This window comes from Muscardinus avellanarius (assembly GCF_963383645.1).
Source record: "Muscardinus avellanarius genome assembly, chromosome: 10".
NCBI lineage: Eukaryota > Metazoa > Chordata > Mammalia > Rodentia > Gliridae > Muscardinus > Muscardinus avellanarius.
This window is the reverse complement of record NC_137796.1, coordinates 66,136,047-66,160,975: the sequence shown is the minus strand read 5'-3', so window position 1 is coordinate 66,160,975 and position 24,929 is coordinate 66,136,047. Positions and strand designations below refer to the sequence as shown.

The following is a 24,929-nucleotide window of genomic DNA, read 5'->3' as shown; positions in this document are numbered from 1 at the left end:
TCTGTCTAGGAAGGATGAGTAGGAGTTGACAGATGGAAAGTGGGAAGAAGGGCCTTCCGGGTGGAAGGAACAGCACGTGCAAATACATCAAGGTGGGAATATTGGAGAAACCACGCGTCATCTGTGAGGTTGAGTATAGAAGTATTTAGGGGGAGAGGACAGAATGGCTCTGCCAGGGTTCTTGTACCAGGGACTTGAATGTGACCTCTGGTTAGGGTCTTTCTTGGTTGCTTTTTTGTACACACATCTCTACCAAAGATACAGGTGTTAACCAATTAACACCTGCCTGAAAGGCAAGATCTTTCTGGATAGGAAGCTGCCTTGTCTTTCAGGTGTGGTACTGTTTAGAGTTGTACAGTGGTATTGCTTCCAACCTGAGGGTGAGGTTCTAACCGTCACTGCCAAGGTGAATGTTGCAAGGACTTGAGATTGTCTTAACATTTGTATACGCCATACCATGTAGTAATGTGCACAGCACACATGGACATGGAAATGCTCCCTGTATCCTGACACATACATTTTGTAGTGGGGGAGTTGTGGTTGGAGTTGGCATGTGCTGTTTAGAGTTCTGTACTATTTATTTATTTATTTAATTTCAGTGCTAAGGATAGAACCCGGGGCTTTGCACAGGCTAACAGGCATTCTATCAGTGAGCTATATCCCCAGCTTTTGTTATTTATTTATTTTTTATTTTTTTGTGGTACTGGGGGTGTTCTGAACTACACTCCCAGACCTGTTTTCTATTTTATTTGGAAACAGGGTCTCACTAAGTTGCTGGGAGCCACACTAAGTAGCTGAGGCTGGCTTTGAACCTTTGATTATAAGGGTGCGTGTACCACCATACCTGCCTGGCTGTTATTTTTTAAAACCCTTTTGGCCATGATATATCATTTTGCCTAAATTCAAGGATAAGTTTTAGGATTGGTAACATGAGGCTAGGTTGTGAGCTAATTGTTTAAAGCAAGACTTTTTGTCACACAGAGGTAGGTTCCAGTCCTAACTAGCTTTTCCAAGCCAGGGACACATTGGACAAGTTAAATACTCTATGCCCCCTTTTCATCTTAATTAAAGTGTTTTCTGTGTAGGGTAATTCTGGGATTAAATATGATGTTTGTAAATGCCTAGAGCAAAATGCAAGGTGCAAAATGCAAGGCACGGTCTGCATCAAAATCAGTAGCTATTTGGATTTGGTTTGAAATATATGCTGCAGTGGTTCTAGTTGGACCTGATTGTTCTTCAGGGGACAGTTGGCAATATCTGAAGATGTTTTCCATTAAACAACTGGGGAGGGCATGCTACCAGCGTCTAGTGGGTGCATGTGGAAGTTAGAGGTGCTGCTCAACAGACTGCAGTGCACAGGACAATCCCCTCACCACAGATAACTATTTAGCCTCCAGATGCCCCTAGTGCTGATGGGGAGAAACCCTGCTTTATTGCTTGAGCATTATGTATAATTTGGGCTTATCTCCTCTGTTGCAACTTGTGAGTGGCTGTGCAGCATGTTGTATGTTTTGATTTACTTTTATCTTTTTGGTGGTTAGCTCTTGTTGGATCATCTGCCATTTCTTCCAATTACAGGAGAACCTGCTCAACTGCCCTCCTCTGTTCTTTTTTAAAAATCTACGACCAAGTGACCTTTGCAGATCACTTCCACCCTCTGGGTTCAGTTTACTTTAATCCAACAAGTAACTTTAGCTCTGGGCCTGGACTTATGGTAGATCCTAGGAAATTGGTATCTTCCAGGAGGAGTCAGATGCCTGAAGAATATGCTGTTACAGAGTTAAGGCTCAGATGCTGTTTTTCAATGGCTGACCAGAGGATGGTGTAGAAGCAGGCATGGGAGGCTTCTTGGAGGAAGTGGTGTTATGTGGAGGTTTGAAGGACCTGGGAAGGTCAGGCTCAAAGAGCTGAAGGGAGGTGGAAGGAGCAGCCCAGCTGGGCTGAGAGCATTTGGGTGAGGTTCCAATGTTGAGTGCCAGGCCACACTTGTAGCAAGATTTCAGGTGAGAGCCTGTCCGCTCTGGTGAGAATAAGATGTTTTTCTGAGTTGCCCAGCATGGCTTGGTGGGGACAAGCCCTTTTTTACCACACAGACTGGTTCTTTTCCTTTGAACGCTGGTTTTATGGATCCCTCTCTAGGAAGGGCTATCTTGTGATAACCCCATCTATAAAGTTTTTCCCAGGTGAGGAAACTGAGGCTCACTGGGGTTAAGTCCTTGGTCTAGGCCACATAGAGATTTTAGCTTGGAGAGTTAAAGATTTGAACCGAGGCCTTTTTTTTTTTTTTTTTTTTTTTTTTTAAAGGCACTAGGGATTGAACCTAGGAGTATTCTACCTCTGAGCTATACCCTAGTCCTATTTTATTTTTATTTTGAAACAGGATCTTACTAGGCTGATGAGAATCACTACTTGCTGAAACTGGCCCTGAACCTCTTCTTTCAGCCTCCCAAGTATCAGGATTACAAGCATGCACCACTACACCCAGTAAGCCAGGCCCTTTTCATCTCAAATTACACTGTAACATTCACTTTGTCAACTCTGTTTTTCCAAAGTTTATTTCAAATTTGTTTACTGTTTATCTTCTATTTCTCCATACCAGTGATGAGTCCAGGAGATGAGTCTGGCGTGTGAGTCCCCTCCCTAGTCCTTGGCCAAGTGTCGATAGACTCTCTCTTTCCTAATTATTCCATCTTCTGGGGTTGAGCCAGAATTGCCACTCCCTCTGGCACAGTGATTCTGGGGTCAGAGAGGAAGGTACCTTGTTTGCCCTCTTATCAGAAGACCCTCCCTCAAGCTTTCCCAAACCATGGGGAAGTCCCACCTCATTATCTCCGGTGTGTTGGCCCAGTCTCTGCCCTCATGGCCCCTCCCCCAATTGGTCCTCCCAGAGAACCACCACTGCCTACCTTGCCATCTGTGGGTTTCTCCAGCAGTAGACACAGTGGGACCTGTTTGGTAGTGGTAAGGTTGCTGTTGCCCTCTCCCTGTCCTTGCGGCCAGAAACCCCTTTCCAGATTTGGACAAGAGCTGACTGCACTGGGAGAAGTTAGAGGGACGTGGTTTGGTCTCTGAATTGCCCAGCCTTTTAAGGAGCTGAGTGCCAGCAGTCCTGCTGCTGGTAGCAGGTTCTCTCCTCAGGACAGCCAGCTGAACAGTGGGCTTGACCTGATGCTGGAGTCTCCATGGAGCTCCATGGCAGCTCAGGTGGCTATCCCCAGAGGCCTCTGTGCCGTTGACCTCCATTCCCAGGTACTTAGAGCCTAGGGCAGGTTCGGAAGCGGTTATCAGGTAAAGGACTGGTCCATAGGTTCCCTGGCAGGCAGAACTGTTTTGAGGGGCAAAATGAAAGGTGCAATGAGGTCCTGTTAGAGCCAGGGAGGGTGCAGGGGTGGGGCTGGCAGTCTCCTGAAAGAGGTGGCTAATGTCATCGTGCTATGAACAACATAGCAAGACAAGAAACTAGAGGCAATAGTGTAGGGCCAGCAGGAAAAGTAGAGGTAGTTTTCATTTTAAATGGCTTCCTTTCTCATTTACAATTTCCCCCTCTTCCGTTTGCTGCCAGAGTCATGGTTTTCAAACTGTCTAAAAACCAGTGGTAGTTACTTCCGTTTTCTTAAAGTTGCTGAAAGTTGCAAAGGGTGGAGGTGGCGGGGTGTGTGGTGCCTGCCTGAATATTTGACTTGAGGAAAAGTACTAGAGTCACTCAAGCTGTCTCCTGCTTTTCTGTTTTGAGTGCTGTTGGCCTTGGGATGATGACTGTTTCCTATTCATCCTGCTCCAGAGTGTTTGGATGTGGTGTCTGGGGCAGCCTGAAAGGAGCGCACCCTTTCCCGGCATGTGTAGTATCAGGACTAACTACCTTAACTCAGCTAATTTTCATAACAGTTCTTCCTGATGGATTGTGTCCCCCATTTCACAGCTGAGGATATGAGGCTCAAAGAAGCCAAGTGCTTGGTCCAAAATCACCCAGTAGAATAATAGTGAAACCTACCTCTTTTGCCAGTTCCCAGGGTTTCCAGTGAGTTTAAGTGGAAAGATGGGTGTTGGAGTCAGAGAGTGGAATGAGAGTATGTGCTGGGAGAAAGTTTTTTTCTCCTCCTCCTCCTCCTCCTCCTCCTCCTCCTCCTCCTCCTCCTCCTCCTCCTCCTCCTCCTTCTTCTTCTTCTTCTTCTTCTTCTTCTTCTCTCCTGCATTTTCATCTTTATTCTTTTTAGAGAACCTGAGAACCACTGTTTGAAGACCATCAGCCACTGCTCAGTTTCAGGCTACTTCTGATTTTTGGAGGAATGACCTGAGGTTGAGAGGTGAAAGGGCTGCCTGGATTCTTGGGACCCGCACACCATCCCCTGGATTTCATACCTCATGTCATCTGGCACCTCCTGATTTGTTCTGAAGGCGTCAAGCCAGTTCCCTGGGACACCAGCTTTGGGAGGGAAGCCAATGTATTCCCTGAAGCAGGTGGTGAGATCAGAAAAAGGGAGTTTTGAGGGTGAGGGCAGTGGCCTATGCCCCCTAACAGGTGCCTTAGAAGTGAGTGGGTCAGCCTCAGCTGTGAGAGTTTCTGGTGTCTGGAAGGGGCAGAATCTTAGGTCAGCCTCTTGATGACTGAGTGGCTCAATTTCTCTGTGTTTCTTCCCCTCATCTTGATGTGGAAATGAGACTAGGTGCTAAAAGTATAGGTGTCTCAGTTCTCCACAGATGTTGGCTTGGCCCGGCTCCTGCCCTGCCCCTTAGCATAGGGCTGATGGTGGCAAGGGTAGAGAAAGGGTAAGCTGGGTGAGTTCCCTAGAGCAGAATTTTGGTGGCCAGGCCAGCTGGTCCCCTTTCAGCTGTAGACTGGCTGGGATATAGCACTAGTCTTGAGCCTTGTCTCAATATGGTAGCTGTGGGCAGCTCTTGTTTCCTTGTAAATAGTTTTTATTGAGCTGGGTGTGGTAGCCCACGCTTGTAATCCCAGTACTTGGGAGGCTCAGATAGGAGGATTGTGCAGGTTCGAAGGCAGCCCCAGCTACTTAAGTGAGACCCTGTTTCCAATTAAAATATAAAATAGGTCTAGAGCTGGGCGTGGTGGCTCACTCTTGTAATCCTAGCATTCGGGAGGCTGAGACCTGATTGCAGTTTGAGGACAGCTTCTGCTACTTAGTGATGTGCTCTGCAACTTAGTGGGACCTTGTTTCAAAGTAAAGAATAAAAAATAGGGCAGGGGGTGTAGCTTAGAGGTCAAATGCCCCCGGGTTCCATCTCCAGACCTGCAAAAATAAAATAAAATAGGTCTAGGAGTGTAGGCCAGAGGTAGAAAGCCCCTGGGTTCCATCCCCAGTACCACAAAACAAACAAACTATAAAAATAAAATAGGGCTGGGGTATAGCATAGAGGTAGAATGATTCTGGGTTCAGTCCCCAATAAAACACACACACACACACACACACACACACACACACGCGCGCGCAAATTTGTTTTGAACATTTCATATAAATGGGACTCTACAACCTGAGGCTCTTTGTTCCTGGCTTCCTTCTCTTGACTTACCCACTTCCTGACCTGCCTATTCTTGCTGCTGTATGAAACAGTCTCCCATGTAGAAAGAGGCTGTGTGTTCACCACGTTGAACTTTTCATTCCTTACCACCAAATGGCTTTGGCTGGAAATTAGTAGAGTTGTGATTAATTTGGCAGTTGCCCCTTGAAATTATTCTGGTTCCAGGCATGCCTGGTCAGGAAATTCATCCTCGCCCCACCTCCGCAGTCACTGTGCTTAGGGTTGGTGAGTCATCTTTGCTGGGCCTTAGTTTTCTCATCTATGACAAGTGCTTGGTTGGCCTTTTGCATTCCTTATCATCAAGTGGGATAGAAAATAGGGAAGGATCTCCTGAGGAGGTCTGGCATCTGGGCAGAGTAGGGAGTTTACTGGGCCTGGCCTATATTTCCTGTGAAGCAGGGTGCTTTCATCCTCACTTCATATGTGGGAAGAAATGCACCCAGCACTGCATCTGCAGAGGGCAAGCTGCCCCTCCCCAGCCTTCCTGGGCAGTCTCCACACCAAATGTGGTTGGAACAGGGCCAGGGGGTGGAATGAGTTGACTTTATCGATTTCCTGACAGGTACAGCAATCTCCTGCCCCAGAGGGATGGGAGCCTTGTGCAACATGGTTTCGAGATTGATGTGTTTTTGAGCAAATACTTGTGAGCAGTTACTGCTAGACTGCCATGTTCCATGCTAGGTGCTGCCCCCCCAGGTGTTCTTGGTAACCTAGGGAGGGAGTATTTGGAGGGAACATCCTTAAAGTTGACCTGTGTGCACTCCAAGTATATCATTACTGTGTGGTAGAGGTGCTTCCAGACAGCAGTAAGTGTGTGGTTCAATGCCCATCACAGAATGGTGGATGAGGTGGGACTGGGGGCTAGTTATGCTGGTCTGGTTGGGGAAGGCCCCTCTGTGAGTAGCACTATTTGCAAGAGACCCAAAAGATAAGATGAAACCCATTATTGGGACAGGATCATTGAGGTAGACCCAAGCTTAACATGTTCTGGAAGCAGAAAGGTGGCCACTATGACCAGAGCTAGTATGGAGGTGTCTTGAGAGAGGCTAAAGGGCTAGGGCAGGTTTCAAGGTGGTGTCTGAGAGCAGTGGAAAGCCATTAAGGACCTGTCACTCCAGCAAGCTCCTTTTGGCTGGCTGCTAGTGGAGGGTGAGGTGGAGAGCAACCAGGGACCTCAGGGAGTTTGGAATGGTGGCCATGCAGGGAGAGAAGTGAGCGGAGGGTTGCAGTACCTGAGATCTGGATGGGGCAGCCCTGTTAAGCCCCCAGATTTCTGGTGATGCCAGGTTGAAGGAGAGCCGAGCTGTCTGAGTGGCTATGTCCTGAAGCTGGGCAGGGAGTGAGCTGTGCTGCCACAACTGGGCCATGAAGGGCATGAGGACCATGGCCTTGCACCCTCAGTCTAGAAGGTGCCTGTTGAGTAAGTGCAATGTGCTGGTATAAGGTGGACTCAGAGCTTAGTGTCCTGCCAAGACCCCTGAGGGCCAGGAAGGTTGGCCTGGAAATGAAAAGCTCCTTGTGGAGAGAGCCAGGTCAGAGATGCTGTGGCCAACTGTCCCCAAGGCAGGGCAAATGCTGGAGCCAGCCAGCTTGAACTCACTTTTCAGTTCCGTAAGGCCTTTGCTGGCACAAAGCTGCTCTGCTCTGAAAATTCACCTTTAGGCCTGAGTGTTGGCTTCACTGTTCACCAGCCCTCAGATCTGGGCTTGGGCAATTGCCTTGGTGTGCTTCAGTATCTTCACCTATAAAACAGGGCCAGCAGTTCCTTCCTTGTAGGGTAGTTATGAGTTGGTTGAAGTAATGGCTTCAGAAAGGTGGTTGGCAGGGCCAGGCGTGGTTGCACATGCTTGTAATCCCAGCATTTGGGAGGCTGAGATGGGAGGATTGCAGTTTGCTGACAGCCTCAGCTACTTAGGTCCTCTGCAAACCATGATCCTCTTGCATCAGCCTCCTAAGTGTTGGGATTACAAGTGTGCGCCACCATGCCTGGCTTATGTTTTTGTTTTGAAACAAGGTATTCCTAAATTGCTGAGGCTGTCCTCAAACTTGTGGTCCTCCTGTTTCAGGCTCCCAAGTACTGGGATTACAGTTGTGTGTCACCACAGCCAGCTGCCTACATCTTTAAAGATCCTTTAAGTCGGCTGTGGTGGCACACGCTTGTAATCCCCCGCACTTAGGAGGCTGAGACAGGAGGATTGCGCAGGTTCAAAGCCAGCCTCTGCTACTTAGGTTCTCAGCAACTTAGACCCTGTTTCCAAATAAAATATAAAATAGGTCTGGGAGTAATAGCCCAAAGGTAGAAAGCCCCTGGGTTCTACCCCCAGTATCACCAAAAAAATAAAATAAAAATAAAGATCCTTTAAGGTTTTCTTTATGTTCAGCTCAGTGTCAGGGGCTACCACATAATGTAGGGGCTTTCTTGGGGAAGCGAGAGGTTATAGGAGACACCCCTGAGATAGGGAGCCTGGAGCCTGCTCTGGGGAGGTGGTCTCTACCTTGGTGGTTGTGAAGCTCTGAAGAGACAGGTAAGGAGCAGGAACTGTGGTCACTACCTGCCTGTGGTAGATGCTTTCCAGATGGCCTGTGGAGTCCTGGGAAACCATCAGCTTACCCCAGCTTTGGTCCCTCCCATCCTGCGTGGTGGGGTGATGACAGCTTCCCTGGGGACTGTTGTAATTTGGATGTCATATACATGGTGCATGTTGTTGAACAGTAACTATGAGCATAGGCTGGATCTGCTCTAATGGGAATCAGGACCCTTGTGGGTTCTTGGGAGGAACAGTGCATTAGTGTAGGTTAGTGGCTCATCAGTGCTGTGTGGCCTCTGGTTGGTGCCCCCTGTGTGTTGCCCTCATTGCCAGTAGTTACCTGTGCCACAGGTGCTGAGGAGCTGGGTATGGGCAGTTCACTTTACTCTCCATGCCCCGGGTTCATCCTGGTCAGTGCCGCCTGCACACCCCCCCCCCCGCGCCACTTTTCCTCTCCTTGTCCCAGGCCTGGCAAGAAGATGGCTGGGTGTGTTTGTGTGGGTGGTGTCCAGGCAACGGCCACAGCCTCAAGATTCACAGACTTCCTTTCTCCCTTGCTACCACCTACACCTCACAAGCAGCCTTTGGGGGGTTTGCTGGGCTGGGTAGCAGCCATGTCCTGTAGGCTGGGCATTTGAATTTGTTCAGCAAATAGGTTGACATGACTCTAAAGCCAGAAGTTCAAGCTATGTTCCTAGGGCATCCCTACCTAGATGTGGACAGGCTTGTGAGGAAAGGAACTGAGGTCACTCTGTACAGTGTCTGGCCTCTTTTTGTCCTGTGTGGTCTACATTGAGGATTTTACCAGGCATGGGGCTAAGGGTGGCTAGGGCAGTTGTCCCTGGGTGTGAAGTGACCCCCCTGGACCACAGGGAAGATGGCCGGATGACTGGAGATGTGTGACTGGGATTCTGAGGTGCTGGGCAGCCTTGGGGGTTAGGCTTGACCTGAGGGGGCACTGGGATTGGATCTGGGCCCTGGGAAGGGAAGACCTGAGTGGGGTGCTTGGCCATCATAGCTGGCCTGTTATCCATCAGGGGCTCCCAGATGTGTCTGACATGTAGGTTGTGTCTTTGCCCACAGGGCGCCATGTTTTGGAAGTTTGACCTGCACACAAGCTCGCACCTGGACACGTTGCTGGAGCGGGAGGACCTGAGCCTGTCGGAGCTACTGGATGAGGAGGATGTGCTACAGGAGTGCAAGGTGGTGAACCGCAAGCTGCTGGACTTCCTGCTACAGCCCACACACCTGCAGGCTATGGTGGCCTGGGTCACCCAGGAACCTCCAGACAGCGGCGAGGAGCGGCTGCGCTATAAGTGAGCCCCACCCTACTGAGTTACTGGTTGGGAGTTGGGGAAATGGAACTGAGTCAGGGAGGACTGGGTCGCACTGCTTCCCCACTGCAGACTGCTGTACAGTTGTGTTCTTTATAAGCTTCATAGGATGGGATTTTCCAGACATACCTGAAACGCAGGGCCTGGTGAAATGAGTCCTGCCCACCCTTCCCCAGCCTTGGCAAGGGATGGAGTTTTGCCAATGTCATTTTATTTGATCACCATCCCCCTACGTTTTTGTCCTGGTGTTTTTACCAAGTACAGTTTTTATTGTGTTAACTGTTGAATCAAATACAGATGTAGGAATAATAGATCCTATTGCTGCCCCCCCCCATGATGATATTTTGTATAGCTATAGTGGGTGTCACAGGTGAGATCATGACAAGATACAGTCCTGTCACCTGCTGACATGAGGTTCCTGGTTTCTTTGTACTCACTTGTGTGTGTGCAAGTGTAGGTTTATCAACTTCCTAGGCCTGTGTATCTGTACCACATCCTGAACTTGTGTCACCACAAGGACTTTGTGTGTCCACTTATAACCACACCCACCTCCCACCCGTCATTGACCCTTGGCAACCACTAATCTGTCTCTGTTTATGCAATTTTTTTGGGGGGGGGTGGCATTGGTGCTGGGGATGAATCCAGAGCCTTGCATGTAGTAGGCAGGTACTTTGCCACTAAGCTACGCCCCTTAGCACAATTGATAGATTTCATAACAATTTTCAAGTGACAAACTATCGCCTATTAGTTAACCTTTGGGGATTGGCTTTTTCCCAGCATAATTTTCTGGAGACTCACTTAAGTTGCAATGGGGAAAGATGCCTTTTCACTTTCACTGAGTAGCAAGGTCCTACCAAGGTTGACCTTGGCTCACTCACTGGGGACACCCGACTTCTTGGTGTGGTTTAACACAAATGCCATTTCCAAAGCCAGGCTTGGTGGTGCATGCTTGTAATCCCAGCATTTAGGGGGCTAAAACAGGGGGATCTGGGTTTGCGGCCAGCCTCAGCTACTTAGTGAGGTCCTTTGCAATTCAGTGAGAACTTGTTTCAAAATAAAGAATAAAAAATAGGGCTGGGGGTGTAGCTCAGAGGTAGAATACCCCTGGGTTCCATCCCCAGTACCGCAAAAAAACAAAACAAAACAAAACAAAACAAAAAACTTCAGTCCCACACCAGAGTCTTTTTCACCTGTGATTCTGTTACTTTCCCTTTAGGACTATGAGCTTGAGAGGGCAGCAGCTACATCTGTCCACCCACATGTCTGGGCAGCCAGCATAGTGTATGGCCTGCAGAGCTCTGCAGGTGGAGGAGGCATCCCTCGTGTCCCCTTTCCTGTGTGTGGAGGAAGGAGGCTGGCCAGAGGGGAGGCAGGACCAAATGGCAGGCCCTGTCAGGGACACAGGCTTTGTGTCTCATCCCACTGCCCTTCCTGGGCTTTGCATGATCCTCCCAGTGTCTGCACCCTTACTGTCTGTTCTGTCAGTTCACTGGTGCCACCCTCTGCCTTGATCTGCATTTTCTGTCCTGAACACCTTGAACCAGACAGATGGGGTCTAGGGCTGCTTCTCAGTTTGCCTGTTGTAGTAGGGATTCACAGTGCCATGCCAACTGTAGAGCTCAGGGCCTGGTGGTTCCTCTGCAGCAGCTGGTGGCACCTCTGGTGGGCCTAGCAGTGTCCCTTGTGTACCCTTGTGTCCTCCTGTTTCAGAGGTTAACCCACCTCACTCGGTATCTTCACTTCCTCCTGCTCTGGCTGTGTTCAGGGCGTCTGTCTAACCTCACTCCTGCATCCAGTGGGCTGTGGACTAGTCTCTGACAGCAGGGCAGGTGATAGTGAGGTGGCCTCCATCTTGACACCTGTGCCCTTCTAGTCTTTGAGGTTTCTGTCACAAGGAGACTGCTTTCTAGGGCGGGGAGAGGGAGGCACTTCTGAGGCCCTTTACAGTTTACAGTTTAGACCTAGAGCAGGCTATGGTCCCAGAAGGGTCTTGGGTGGCACCCTGGGCAGAGCGACTCTTGTCCTGGGGCTGTTGGGCACCTTGTGCATGCCCAAGGAAGGGGGTCTAGGAGATGAGGAAGGTTTAGAAAGGTTACTCAGGTTGGGGGTAGAGTGTGAGAGGTGAGCCCAGATGGTGACCCAGGAGAGAGTTGGCCTGAGCTGGGGCAGTGGGTGGGGCTAGGTGTGAAGTCATCAGGAGAGACAGGAGTTAATGGTAAGTGGGTTAATATCAGAAAATGCAGGAGCTTCAGGACCTGATTTAAGTTAGTCATTGCTGTGGGTGATAGGGACCCCAACAGGTTCTAAGGGAGGTCTGGGGAGGGCATGGAAGGCAAAGAGGACCTGTTTCCCCTTTGATTCCCTTTCTTGGATGACATGGCCCATGGCTGGGTGAAAGGGTGATGCCGGGGCCTCCCACTCCCTCTCTGAGCCCCCAACTATCCTGTGCTCACCTCCCAGGTACCCCAGCGTGGCTTGTGAGATCCTGACCTCAGATGTGCCCCAAATCAATGATGCTCTGGGTGCAGACGAATCCCTCCTGAACCGGCTCTATGGTTTCCTGCAGAGCAGTGGTACCCTCAACCCACTGCTTGCCAGCTTCTTTAGCAAGGTTATGGGCATCCTCATCAACCGCAAGACAGACCAGGTACCTGCTTGCCCTCTGCACTTGGGGGCGAAGGGTGTGATCCCAGATCCTGTGTTGTGACACAGTCCTGTGCCCCCAGCTTGTGTCCTTCCTGCGCAAGAAGGATGACTTTGTGGACCTGCTGCTGCGGCACATTGGCACCTCAGCCATCATGGATCTCCTCTTGCGCCTGCTTACCTGTGTGGAACGGCCTCAGCTACGGCAAGATGTCTTCAATGTGAGGAGGGCTTCACTGGGCTTGAGGGCAGGCCGGGGGTTAGGAACCTAATGCAACCGTTGCTCTCTTGCCCTCAGTGGCTCAATGAGGAGAAGATCGTCCAGCGGCTGATTGAACAGATCCACCCATCAAAGGATGACAATGTGAGTGATATGGCGTCCCCCAGCCTTTTCCTTCAGGCCCACATCCCACACCTTGTATGCTCCCTAGAAGATGAGTGTGAGAAAGGAGCATGGAGCACCAGTATGTCCGCCTCCTGCACAGGCTGTCGGCTGTGTTCTGATGTCTAAGGGGCCCAAAGTTGTGGCTGGGGCCCTTGAGGAATGTGGTATGAGGCTGAGCCATGGCTGTCACCTGTTAGTTATACTCAGCACTCCACTTGTGCTTACACACACACACACACACACACACACACACACACACACACACACACACACACACACACACACCCCTGCCTTGTGGTACTAGGAAGGAACGTGGGAGATTCTACCCTGAGCTACACCCCCAGCCCTATTTTTTATTCTATATTTTTGAAACAAGGTGTCACTAAGTTGCAGAGAGCCTCACTTAAGTAGCTGAGGCTTTCTGGGAACAGGATCCACCTGTCTCAGCCTCCCAAGTACTGGGATTCCAAGCATGTGCCACCACTGTTTTTCCTCCTATTTATTTATTTATTTATTTATTTATTTATTTATTTATTTATTTATTTATTTTGTGGCACTGGGGGCTACACCCCCAGCCCTATTTTTTTTTCCTTTTCTTTTTTGTGCTTTTATTGGTGCATTATAGTCTTTCATCATAACATAAGCCATGTTGACAATGACATATATGCATGTGCTCTTGGTGCCCCCCCAGATTAAAATTTTTAAAGCCTCCTGGAGAAAATTTTATAATATGCTATGAGGTCTAACACCTTAGTTCCCCCTTTCCCATGTAAACAGTAAATCTTTCCAACACTTCAACCAGAATTCCTTTATCGCTTTCTTCACTCGCTAGGTTCCAGCCCTATTTTTTATAATTTATTTGGAAACAGGGTCATAATAAGTTGCTGAGAGCCTCACTTAGTAGCTGAGGCTAGCTTTGAACCTGTGCGATCCTCCTGTCTCAGCCTCCCAAGTGCTGGGGTTACAAGTGTGTGCCACCATGCCTGGCTTTCCCCCTTTTTAATCAGCTGTATTGAGATATAAATGGCATAGTGTACAACTTACTCACTTAAGAGTAGTTGGTTTTTGGAATATTCACAGTATTATTTAACTGTCACATTAAATTTAGAGTATTTTCATACTCCAAAAAAGAAACCCTAAAAAAGAGGGAAACTCTGTGACCATTAGCAGTGCCTCCCAAATTTTTCTGCTCCTCTGCCCATGGGACTAGACCCATTCTGTCTCTGGATTTGCCTGTCTTGTACATCTTGTATAGGTGGAGTCATATGTCATGTGATAATCTGTGTCTGGCTTCTTTCCCCTGGCACAGTGTTTTCAAGGTTCGTACTGGGCTTGGTGGTTTGGCTCAGAGGTAGAGCTCATGCACGAGGCCTTGGGTTCCATCATAGTATTGAAAACAAACAAAAGGCTCATCCTCTCATTGCAGCATGGATCAGGGTCTCATTCCCATCTCATAGCTGAGTACTACTCTGTGGCTTGGATAGACCAAGCTTTGTTTTTCATTCATCACCTGATTGTGGGTGGTGCTACCTGTGCATATGTGTGTATATGGACATCTCCTTTCTGGAAACATTTGGTGCTGCTGTGCTTTGTCCTTCATAGCACATGCCCCTGTGTCTATGTGATCACCCTTCTTTGTCCCTAAGGGGCCAGGGCTGGATAGTCAGCTTGTGGGGAAGGTCCTTATTTCTCTCCCTTTTCCCAGCAACATTCCAACGCATCTCAGTCCCTGTGTGACATCATCCGCCTGAGCCGGGACCTAATGATCCAAGGCCAGGATGGCCCAGAACCTGACCAGCTATTGGCTACCCTGGAGAAGTAGGTTTGCAGAATCGGTGTCAAGACCCAGGGAGGGGAGCCATCTTGGGGGATTCCCTGCCTGGCCTTCACTTTGACTTGCTCCTACTCCCCAGGCAGGAGACTATCGAGCAGCTTCTGAGCAACATGTTTGAGGGAGAGCAGAGCCAGTCTGTCATTGTAAATGGGATCCAGGTGCTGCTGACCTTGCTGGAGCCCAGGAGGCCAAGGTGAGAGGTGCTGGCCAGATAACAGCATGCTGCCCCTGTTTGCATGGCTCTGCAATTCCTCAGAGCTTCAGAGAAAGGTCTTGGTGTCCACCATGCTACTCCTCTGCACTTACACCTTGTTACTTGATGGCTGGTTAAGTTCCCAGCACCAGTCAGTAAGGTGCTGAGAGATGAATTGTCTTGTTCCATTGAGAAGTGCTCAAAGCAGGTGGTTGGAGGTGTTGCCAATGGCTCCTTGACTCCAGGATCCAGCCCTGAGGCCACCTTGCAGTTCCCATTTCACCTTTTGTGCTCTGTACCTCACCCCACATATCCTCACTTGTGTCCAGTGGACTGTGGACACTGGCTGGGCTTCTTTTCCATCTGGACTAGCCTTCTTCCCTGCCCTGTCCAAAGGGCTGCAGATAAGCAGCCCCTCAGGGCACAGCTGCTGGCTCCTTTTCCAGTGGTGTTCCTCAAACACATTCTTGTGCACTGTGCACAGGACTGTCTGGCTCACTCTGCCCTTGGTCCTACCCTGCTGTAGGTCTGACTCTGTGACCATGAACAACTTCTTCAGCAGTGTGGATGGGCAACTGGAGCTCCTGGCCCAGGGGGCCCTGGATAACACAGTATCTAGCATGGGTGCCCTGCATGCCTTGCGCCCACAACTCAGCCGCTTCCACCAGCTCCTCCTTGAGCCTCCCCAGGTGAGGGACACAGCGGTCAGTGTGGCCTTGAGATGGGGTGGCTGGGAAGGTGGCACTCAGGAACTGAGCCTCTCTTGTATCTACAGCTAGAGTCACTGCAGATGACATGGGGCAACTTGGCCCCACCACTGGGTAACACACGATTACATGTGGTTAAGCTCCTGGCCAGTGCCCTTAGTGCCAACGATGCTGCCCTGATGGAGGAGCTCCTGGTGCTGGACGTGCCCAACACCATGCTGGTACAAGGGCTAGAAGCGTGGGGGGCCAGGGAAGTAGGGGCCAAGGGCTGGGTATCTCTGGTGTCAATCTGTGCTCCTCCAACCCCCAGGACCTCTTCTTCCACTACGTCTTCAACAATTTCCTGCACGCTCAAGTGGAAGTGTGTGTGAGTGCCATGCTGAGCTCGGGGGCCCCTCCTGATAGCAGCTCTGAGACACCTGTCCAGAACCCTGCCGTGAAACATGTGAGCTCAGGTTCCTTGCTTCCTTCTCTGGAAAACCTTGCCCCTTTTTCCACCTGTTTACTGGGCATCCTCAGGCTGGGTGTGGGAAGTAATGGTGACATGCAAAGAGGCATGAATGCTGGGAGTACTGCAGACAGTGGGGGTGAAGATGCTGGGGTCAGGCCTATGAGCAGGTGAGGGGCTGAGGCCTGGTGTATGTCTACACCTATGCATGCACACACCACATGTTCTTATAGAAAGCCAGATTGATGGCGAGCTAAGGAGACTGAGGCTGGGCTAAAGCCCAGTCTCTGTCCTGACCTTGTCTGTGCACAAATCTGAGGCCTGGTAAAGTACACGTGCTGAGTAAGGACCCCCTCACCCCGATTGTTGAGCTCCCTCAGTGTGCGGTGCTCCCAGGCCAACATTGCCCTGCTCCCCCACAGCTGCTGCAGCACTGCCGCCTGGTGGAGCGAATCCTGGCATCCTGGGAGGAGAATGACCGCGTTCAGTGAGTGTCTGCTGCCTTTGGGCAGGGGGAATGGGGCAGGGGGAACATGGGCAGGAGCTTGGGCAACCCTGGTGTCTAGCCTCCCATCCAGCTGTGTCCTCTGCTCTCGCCTAGGTCTGGTGGTGGTCCAAGGAAAGGCTACATGGGCCATCTGACACGGGTGGCCAACGCCCTGGTGCAGAATGCAGAGCAGGGGCCTAATGCTGAGCAGCTGGGGCAGCTGCTAAAGGGTGAGGTTTGCGGCTGCCCAGGGATACTGGATCAAGTGGAAGGGTATTGGAGATCAAGTAAATGCCTCACACCCTTTTTCCCCTCCCCATGTTTGTAGAGATGCCAGGCGAGCAGCAGGAGAGATGGGAGGCATTTGTGTCGGGACCTCTGGCGGAGACCAACAAGAGAAACACTGTGGATCTGGTGAGGCCCAGTGTCCCTGGCAGGGGCTGTTGTGCTTCACTCCCTCTTGGTCTTGGTCTAGTCCTCTCCCCTGTAGCTGTCCCACCTTTGGGAGCTGTAGCATGCCCTAATCCCCAACCCCTCACCCTGTTCCTAGGTGAATACCCACCACCTGCACTCCTCTAGCGATGATGAGGATGACCGACTCAAGGAGTTCAACTTCCCTGAGGAGGCTGTGCTGCAGCAGGTGGGCCTGGGGCTGTGTTAGGGTGGGGAGTTAGGGGATTCTTTCTGCTCAGCTCCCCTCCAGCACCAACCTCTGGGCTCCTGCAGGCCTTTATGGACTTCCAGATGCAACGTATGACGTCTGCCTTCATTGACCACTTCGGCTTTAATGATGAGGAGTTTGGGGAGCAGGAAGAAAGTGTTAAGTAAGTGTTGCTGCATGAGCTATGCCTGGGTGTGCGTCTTTGTGAGGTCAGGCACTGTCCTGCCTCCTGCAGCCACTACTTCTCGGTGTGATTTGTTTGCCTCCTATTAAACTGAATCCCAGTCCACGATCTCCCTCCCCATGCTGAAGGCCATGGGGTGAGGCACAAGCATTTTCCATGCTGGGGACAAAGAATAGGTCACCATCTCTGGAGCACAGTGAACAATAGAGGGTGAGAGAAGACTTAAGTCCACAGTGACACAGTGGAAAGTGGAGGAATACTGCTACCAGTGAGGCTCCCTGCAGTCAGATCGTGGGGGAGCAGATGGAGAAGGGCTGACTGCCTCTCGGGTGTCATTCTATTTCACAATAATGTCCACAGCTGCCCTTTAAACCGGGCTTCTGAGCCCATTTGCAGCCAGGTAAACAGGTCCTGGCACATAGCTGATGAATGTGGAAAATGGATTGCTACCATAGCTGCTCCTTGATTGTCTGTAGACAGCTGTGTGTTGAGTGAGTTGGAGAAATGTGGATGTGGTCTCATCTTATGCGGTTCCTATCCTGTGTACCATCTCATTGCATCTCCACTTTCTCTTCTAGCGCACCTTTTGACAAGACAGCCAATATCACCTTCTCCCTCAATGCTGATGATGAGAATGTGAGTGTTGCCCAACCTGGGTTGTGGCAGGTACAGGGTGCGAGGGGACCGTGGGCATGACAACCCATCTTCCTACCCTGTACTTGTAGCCCAATGCCAACCTGCTTGAGATATGCTACAAGGACCGCATCCAGCAGTTTGATGACGAGGAGGAGGAAGATGAGGGCCAGGGCTCAGGGGAATCCGATGGAGAGTTTGGTGCCTGGCAGGGCAGTCAGCTGATGAGGGCAGTCCGCTTTGGCCAGACCCCTGGTGTCCGGTGAGTCCCCCTCCAGCTTCTCCTCTTGTAAGCTCCCATTGCCTGGTAGGACCTAGGGGTCTGCAAGCATGCCAGACTAACTGACGCAAGTGAGAAAAATCAGGACAGTGTATTTGGTACGTGCATTAGTTGGGGTACTTTGAATTCAAATGTGTCAAACTACAGAAAGAAAAAGACAACCTGGGAAAGCAAGTGAGGTCTCCCCATCACTGGAATTTGTTCCCCCAAGTGAGTGCCCATGCCCATGTTTCCCCATGAAGAGTGTAAGATGGTCCTCAGCAGCTTCCCTTCTCTCTAATTCCAGGAAACTGAAAGATGATGACAATTCAGGCCAGGTATATTTACTGTTATGGCCCACAACTCCAAGTTTTTGCCCAGTTTCTTGATTTGGAGATTAGAGTATTTTGGTTTAACTTTCTAACATATAACATGCATACAGACAAGTGCAAATCCCTAGAGTACAGACCCCTTTATTAGCATTCAGATCAAGGAGTTAAGACCATCCCAGTTTCCATTGTGCCCTCTGCTGGCCACTGCGTGACATCTCTCACAGATCAGCTTTTTCTACTTTATATAATCCTACAATACAGGTTGATTATCCCTTATCTGAAATGCTCGGCGCCAGAAATATTTTGAATTTTGAAACATTTTTTATTTTAGATTTTCAGATAGGGCATGCTCAGCTTGTATCTCCTTTCAGGTCTGACCTCTTTTGCCCAACACTTCACTCATGTTGCCATGTGGTGGATGTGCCACTGTGTGACTAGGCTTGATCGGTTTGCTGGTTCTGCAGTGGCTGGTCCGTTGGACCTGCTATAATGTTTGCCATCATGAGGCTGCAAACAGCCTCTCAGGTGTTCTCATATTCAGCTTCATGATTTACTCATGTATTTTCTTTTAAGAGTTTTAGTGCCGGCTATTGCATTTTGAGGTTTTTTATTCATTTTGAGCTAGTTGTATTGCATCATTTGACTGTACCTTATTTCTGCCATCTCTGTTTTGTTCTATTGCTCTGTATGTATGTATTGATGCCAGTATCACACTGTCTTGATTGCTCCAGCTTTTTTTGGGGGGGGGGTACTAGGGATTGAATCCAGAGGCATTTTACCTTTGAGCTACATCCCCAGCCTGATTTTATTTCTTATTTGCAAACAGGGTCTCACTAGGTTCATGAGAAGACATCTTACTACCTGCTGAGGCTGCCCTCAAACCTGTGATCTTCCTGTCTCAACATCCCAAGTACTAGGATTGTAGGCATGTATCATCATGCCTGGCTGGATTGCTTTAGTTTTGTAGGAGGGTTTTTGTTGAGTTTTTCTTTTTTGATACTGGGGATTGAACCTGGGAGCATTTTTTTTTTTTTTAAGTTTTTTTGTGGTACTGGGGTGGAACCCAGGGGCTTTTTTCTACCTCCGGGGTATACTCCTAGACTTATTTTGTATTTTATTTGGAAACAGGGTCTCACTAAGTTTTCTGAGAGTCCCACTAAGTAGCTGAGGCTGGCTTCTAACCTGTGTGATCCTCCTATATCAGCCTCCGAAGTGCTGGGATTACAAGCGTGTGCCACCACACTCGGCTTTTTTATTTTATGTTATTTTATTATATTTTTTTATGTGTATGTGTGGTACAGGAGATGAAACTAAGGGGCATTTTACCTCTAGGTCATACCCCCAGACCTATTTTACTTTTTATTTGGAAACAGGGTCTCAGTAAGTTACTGAGAGCCTCATAATTTTTTTGTTTTGAAACAGGGCCTCACTAGGTTGCTTGAGAGTCTCACTAAGTTGCCAAGGCTGGTCTAGAATCTGTGATCCTTCTGTCTCAGACTCCCAAGTACTGGGATTACAGGTGTGTGCTACCATGCTTGGCTGTAGGAGGTTTTAAAATTGGAAAATAAGAGTCTTCCAACCCATTTCTTTTTCAAGATAGTTTTCACAATCTTGATCAAACGAACTCTGAATTTTAGAATCAGCTTGTCATTTTCTTTCTTATTTTTTGAGGTACTAGGAACAAAACCCAGGGGCATTCTAGCTCCGAGCTATACCTATACCCAGCCCTAATTTTTATTTTTATTTTTTAATTTTTTGCAGGTCTGGGGATGGAACCCAGGGGCATTTGACCTCTGTGCTATAGCTTCCGCCCTATTTTTTATTCTTTAATTTGAGACAGGGTCTCACTGAGTTGTCGAGGGCCTCACTAAGTAGCTGAGGCTGTCCGTGAACCACAATCCTCTAGTCTCAGCCTCCTGAATGCTGGGATTACAAGTGTGCACCACCATGCCCAGTTTTATTTGTTATTATGAAACAGGGTCTCACTAAGTTGTGGAGGGCCTCACTAAGTAGCTGAGGCTGTCTGCGAACCACAATCCTCTAGTTTCAGCTTCCTGAATTCTGAGATTACAAGCGTGGGCCACCATGCCCAGCTTTATTCTTTATTTTGAAACAGGGTCTCACTGAGTTGCAGAAGCCTCACTAAGTAGCTGAGGCTGGCCACAAACTGCGGTCCTCCTGTCTCAGCCTCCCAAATGCTGGGATTACAAGCATGCACCACCACACCTAGCTAGCTTGTTATTTTTTTTTTTTGTTATTTTTATTTTTTTTGGTGGTACTGGGGTTCCTGGAAGCCCTTCTACCTCCAGGCTACACTCCTAGACCTATTTTTACATTTTTATTTAGAAACAGGGTCTCCTAAGCCAGCGCGCACGGCTGGCTTCGAACCTGCTCGATCCTCCTGTCTCTGCCTCCCAAGCGCGGGGATTACAAGCGTGCGCCACCACGCCCGGCTTAGCTTGTTATTTTTAACAAAGAAGCCACCTGAGGTTCTGATAAAGATTTCATTGACTCTGTAGGACAGTCAGATAGGATAGTATTGACGCTTTTTTATTTTTGTTTTTGGTGGTACTGGGGGTGGCACCCAGAGGCTTTCTACCTCCAGGCTATACTTCCAGACCTCTTTTTTTTTTTTTTTTTGTGGTACTGGGGTTCGTGGAAGCCCTTCTACCTCTGGGCTACACTCCCATACCTATTTTATATTTTTAATTAGAAGCAGGGTCTCCTAAGCCAGCGCGTGCGGCAGTCTTAGAACCTGGGTGATCCTCCTGTCTCTGCCTCCCAAGCGCGGGGATTACAAGCGTGCGCTACCATGCCCGGCGACCTTTTTTTAAAAAAATATATATTTTATTTGGAAACAGGGTCTCACTAAGTTGCTGAAAGCCTCATTAAGTAGCTGAAAGCCTCACTAACTAGCTGAGGCTGGCTTTGAACCCGTGTGATCCTCCTGTCTCAGCCTCCCAAGTACAGGGATCACAAGCGTGTGCCAGCACGCCTGGCTTTTTTTTTTTTTTTTTTGGGGTGGTGGTACTGGGGTTCCAGGGTCTCTTAAGCCAGAGAGGCTGGCTTCGAACCTGCACCATCCTCCTGTCTCTGCCTCTCAAGCGCGGGGATTACAAGCATGCGCCATCACTCCCGGCTGCTTTTTTATTTTTGAAACAGTCTCACTAAGTTGCTCAAACCTGCAATCACTCTGTCACAGCTTTCCCAAATACTGGGATTATAGGAGTGCACTGTGCCACCACTCCTGGCTACCTTTTTTTTTTTTTTTTTTTTTTTTGGTGCAGGGGATGGAACCCAGGGGCATTCTACCTTCGAGCTACACCTCCAGCCCTATTTTTTACTATTTATTTATTTTTGGTAGTACTGAGGATGGAACCCTTCTTTCTACCTCTGGGCCACACTACCAGACCTATTTTATGCTTTTTTATTTGGAAACAGGGTCTCTTTTTTTGGTGGTACTGGGGGTGGAACCCAGAGGCTTTCTACCTCCGGGCTATACTCCCAGACCTATTTTATATTTTATTTGGAAACAGGGTCTCACTAAGTTGCTGAGACTGGCTTTGAACCTGTGTGATCCTCCTGTCTCAGCCTCCCAAGCACGGGGATTACAAGCGTGTGCCACCACGCCCAGCTGAAACAGGGTCTCTTAAGCCAGCATGGCTGGCTTCAAACCTGCACGATCCTCCTGTCTCCACCTCCCAAGCACGGGGATTACAAGCGTGTGCCATCACCCCCGGCTTATTCTTTAAGTTGAAACAGGGTTTCACTGAGTTGCAAAGGGTCTCACTAAGTAGCTGAGGCTATCTGCAAACTGTGATCCTCCTGTCTTAGCCTCTCAAATGCTGAGATTATAAGCATGTGCCACCATGCCTGGCTAGAATTGTTATTTTAATAGCATCATATTTTCAGATTCAGAAACATGAAATATTATCTGTTTATTTGGGTCTTTGATTTCTTCCAACAATGTTTTATAGTTCTTAAGAGTATAAGGTTTGCATTACTTTTTTCCTCTGATGCTATTGTAAGTGGAGTTTTCTTGAAATCATTTTGTGATTGTCCTAGGTGTATGGAAATACAATGAAGTTTTGTATATTGACCTTATCTCCAGCAACCTTGATGAACTCTTATTAGTGCTAATAGTTTTAGTGGATTCCTTAGTATTTTAAATATAGAGATGTATGTCATTTGTTGATAGAGGTAGTTTTATTCCTTCCTTTCCAATAGATGCCTGTTGATCCAGCACACTGTTGGGCAGGAGTGTTGAGAACAGGCATCCCCTGGTCATAAGTATTCAGCTGTTCATCATAAAGTCTGCTGTTGTCATAGGTCTTGTAGAGGCCTTTTTCAGGTTGAGAGGGTTCCTTCAGTCTTCACTTGAGTGTTTTGTTTGTTTATTGATTGGTACTAGGGATTTGACCCCCACAGGTATCCTAACTCTGAACTACACCCCCAGCCTTTTAAAGACATTTTTATTATTTAGTTATTTATTGCAGTACTGCAGGGACATTCTACCTCAGAGCTACATCCCCAGCCCTATTTTTAATTCTTTATTTTGAAACAAGGTCTCACTCGGTTGCAGGGGTCCTGACTAAGTAGCTGGGGCTGACTACGAACCTGAGAATCCTCCTGTCTCTGCCTTCCAAATATAGGCTGTTGAGAGTTGTATGTTAGTTAACATTCAGCTAATACTTTTGGAGCAGTTCTTGGTGCCATACTTTTCTCAGGGCTGAGGATATGGCAGTGGCAAAAGCCAACTATCTCTGCTTCCTGGAGTTTCTAGTAGGAGGAGAGAATAAAGTAAGTCCTCCCTCCTCTTCTGGAGAGTGAGAAGGCCTGTGTGGAGTGGATGGCACTGGGCAGCCAGAGGTGACTCAGAGAGCTTGTCTGTCTTCCTTTGTGGCTGTGGCTGAGTCTCAGTGCGTTTTTTTGAGGGTCCATCCTGCCGTGGAGTATATGATAGGGATGACTGTCTTGGCTGTTGTTCAGTACTTGTAGGTTCTTGCCCTGTGACCCAGGACTCCCTTGCCCACTGGCCTCTCCTGGTATCTTCATACATACCCCTGGGCTCCTTGAATCTCCCCAAATTCTTCTCGACACGACCTCTTTGTCATCATCTGTCTGCCTTGGGGCCCTGGGCTGCGGTAGGGGGAACAGGTTGTCCCTGCACAGCCACCTAATGAGGTGATGTCTGGGGCAGGAGTGGAGGCAGCACAGACAGCGAGGACGAGGAGGAGGAAGATGAGGAGGAAGACGAGGAGGAGGGTGAAGGCCAGGCAGCCCGAGTAGGAGTCGTTCCCCCCTCCTGCTCCAGACCTGGCCCCCAACCACCCAGTAAGTATTGGGTGGCTTGTGGCTATGTGCACACGGGGTATCTGCCTTCTGTAAGCTCACCCTATCTCTGTACTCCCCTATTTCTGCCCCAGGCCCAAGCTGGACAGCCACCTTCGACTCAGTGCCTATGGATACCCAAGTCTCTGGGAATGAGGAGCTGCTCTCTGGGCCCCCAGCCTCTGTGGGACCCCTGGATGTGTCCCCCACCCAGAGCCTGGCCAGTCCTCCGGCCCTTGATGCCCTGCAGCTCAGGTAGGCACAGGTGGGACAGGTGGGCATGGCTCTGGCAACCAAGCCAGGAGGTATCCCCAGGTCATGGTCCTCTTAGCCTTAGGCACTGACCCCAGCTATGACCTTGGGCTCTTCTCTCCCCTCCCAGGTCTCAGGACCCCAAGTTCCCCTCAGCACCTCAGGAAGCCACAGATGGCAGCAAAGTAGCGGAGACCTCTGGTGAGCCTCCCTGTACCCTGCCCACCCAGGGCCCTGGGTGCTGCCTCATGGTCGCACACCTGGGGTTACCTGGCTCGGTTGGAGCTTGCTGGGAGATGGCAGCAGAGACCGGCCTCTCTCCTCTTTCCACAGCCCCTTGCCAGGCCTTGGTTAGTGTCAAGGACCTCCAGGCCACCTTGCACGGGATGTGCTCCACCCCCAGCTCCTTGGACAGGTGATTGGAGGGCTCCCATTTGGGACATGTGGGGTGGGAAACCCTTTCCTCCCTGCTCAGGTGGGTACAGGGCTGTCATTTCCCTGAGCCACTCTTGCTGCTGGGCCTCACCTTGTGCCCCTGTGCTGTTTCTTGGTTAAGTAAATACATGTTCTAGTTGTGGCCTGTGAAGCCCCAGGGTGGAGCAGGGCTTCTGGGTGAGAGTGAGGATTGGAAAGAGGGCACTCACATAGGCACATCCCACAGCCCCAGGACATGAAGTGTGATGGGACATTGCTCACCACTCTGTCCCCAGGCAGTGTGGCCCACCATGCCCTGTTATCACCACAGATATCTCAGGTATCTGGCATTCAGGCATCTACTGGATGTGTGGTCCCTACCCTTACCTAAGACTCCTAGTAGCGACAGGCAGTCTCAGGCTTGCTAGGGTGTGAGAGCATCTGCAGGTGACAAGTGAGGTAGCCCACTGACAGCCACACTGATCTTGCCTGCAGTGCAACCAGAGACCCCTCTACCTCTATCCCAGCCTCTGGGGCCCAGCCCCCACAGACCATGGAGGGGGAAAAGAGCCCAGACCCCTCGGGGCTTCCCCAAAGCCAGTGGTGAGTAGTGGGACGGCCTCCTTGGGGGATGAGGTGGGGTGGGACTGGTGGGGCAGGAAGTGACCACCAGTCCCTTCTGTCCCCTGACAGTGCCCAGGCCCTTGAGCCTCTGATGCCCAACGGCTCTGCCCCTGGAGGGCCCATCTCCCCCAGCTCCCAGTGA

The 24,929-nt window shown here is 49.7% G+C and overlaps 1 protein-coding gene across 1 annotated transcript; it reads left to right on the top strand.

Moving 5' to 3' along the window:
• Positions 1-32: 32 nt before the first annotated feature.
• PPP6R1 (protein phosphatase 6 regulatory subunit 1) lies at positions 33-24,929 on the top strand (the record flags this gene model as incomplete). Its single annotated transcript, XM_080704518.1, has 23 exons — positions 33-92; positions 9,150-9,382; positions 11,861-12,047; positions 12,127-12,264; positions 12,342-12,407; positions 14,134-14,246; positions 14,342-14,455; positions 14,982-15,144; positions 15,231-15,383; positions 15,473-15,607; positions 16,033-16,097; positions 16,212-16,327; positions 16,426-16,511; positions 16,648-16,737; positions 16,824-16,921; positions 17,521-17,578; positions 17,668-17,837; positions 23,367-23,500; positions 23,593-23,752; positions 23,880-23,950; positions 24,083-24,164; positions 24,659-24,766; positions 24,857-24,929. 23 exons carry the CDS (start codon positions 33-35, stop codon positions 24,927-24,929), a joined length of 2,673 nt encoding a protein of 890 aa, XP_080560644.1.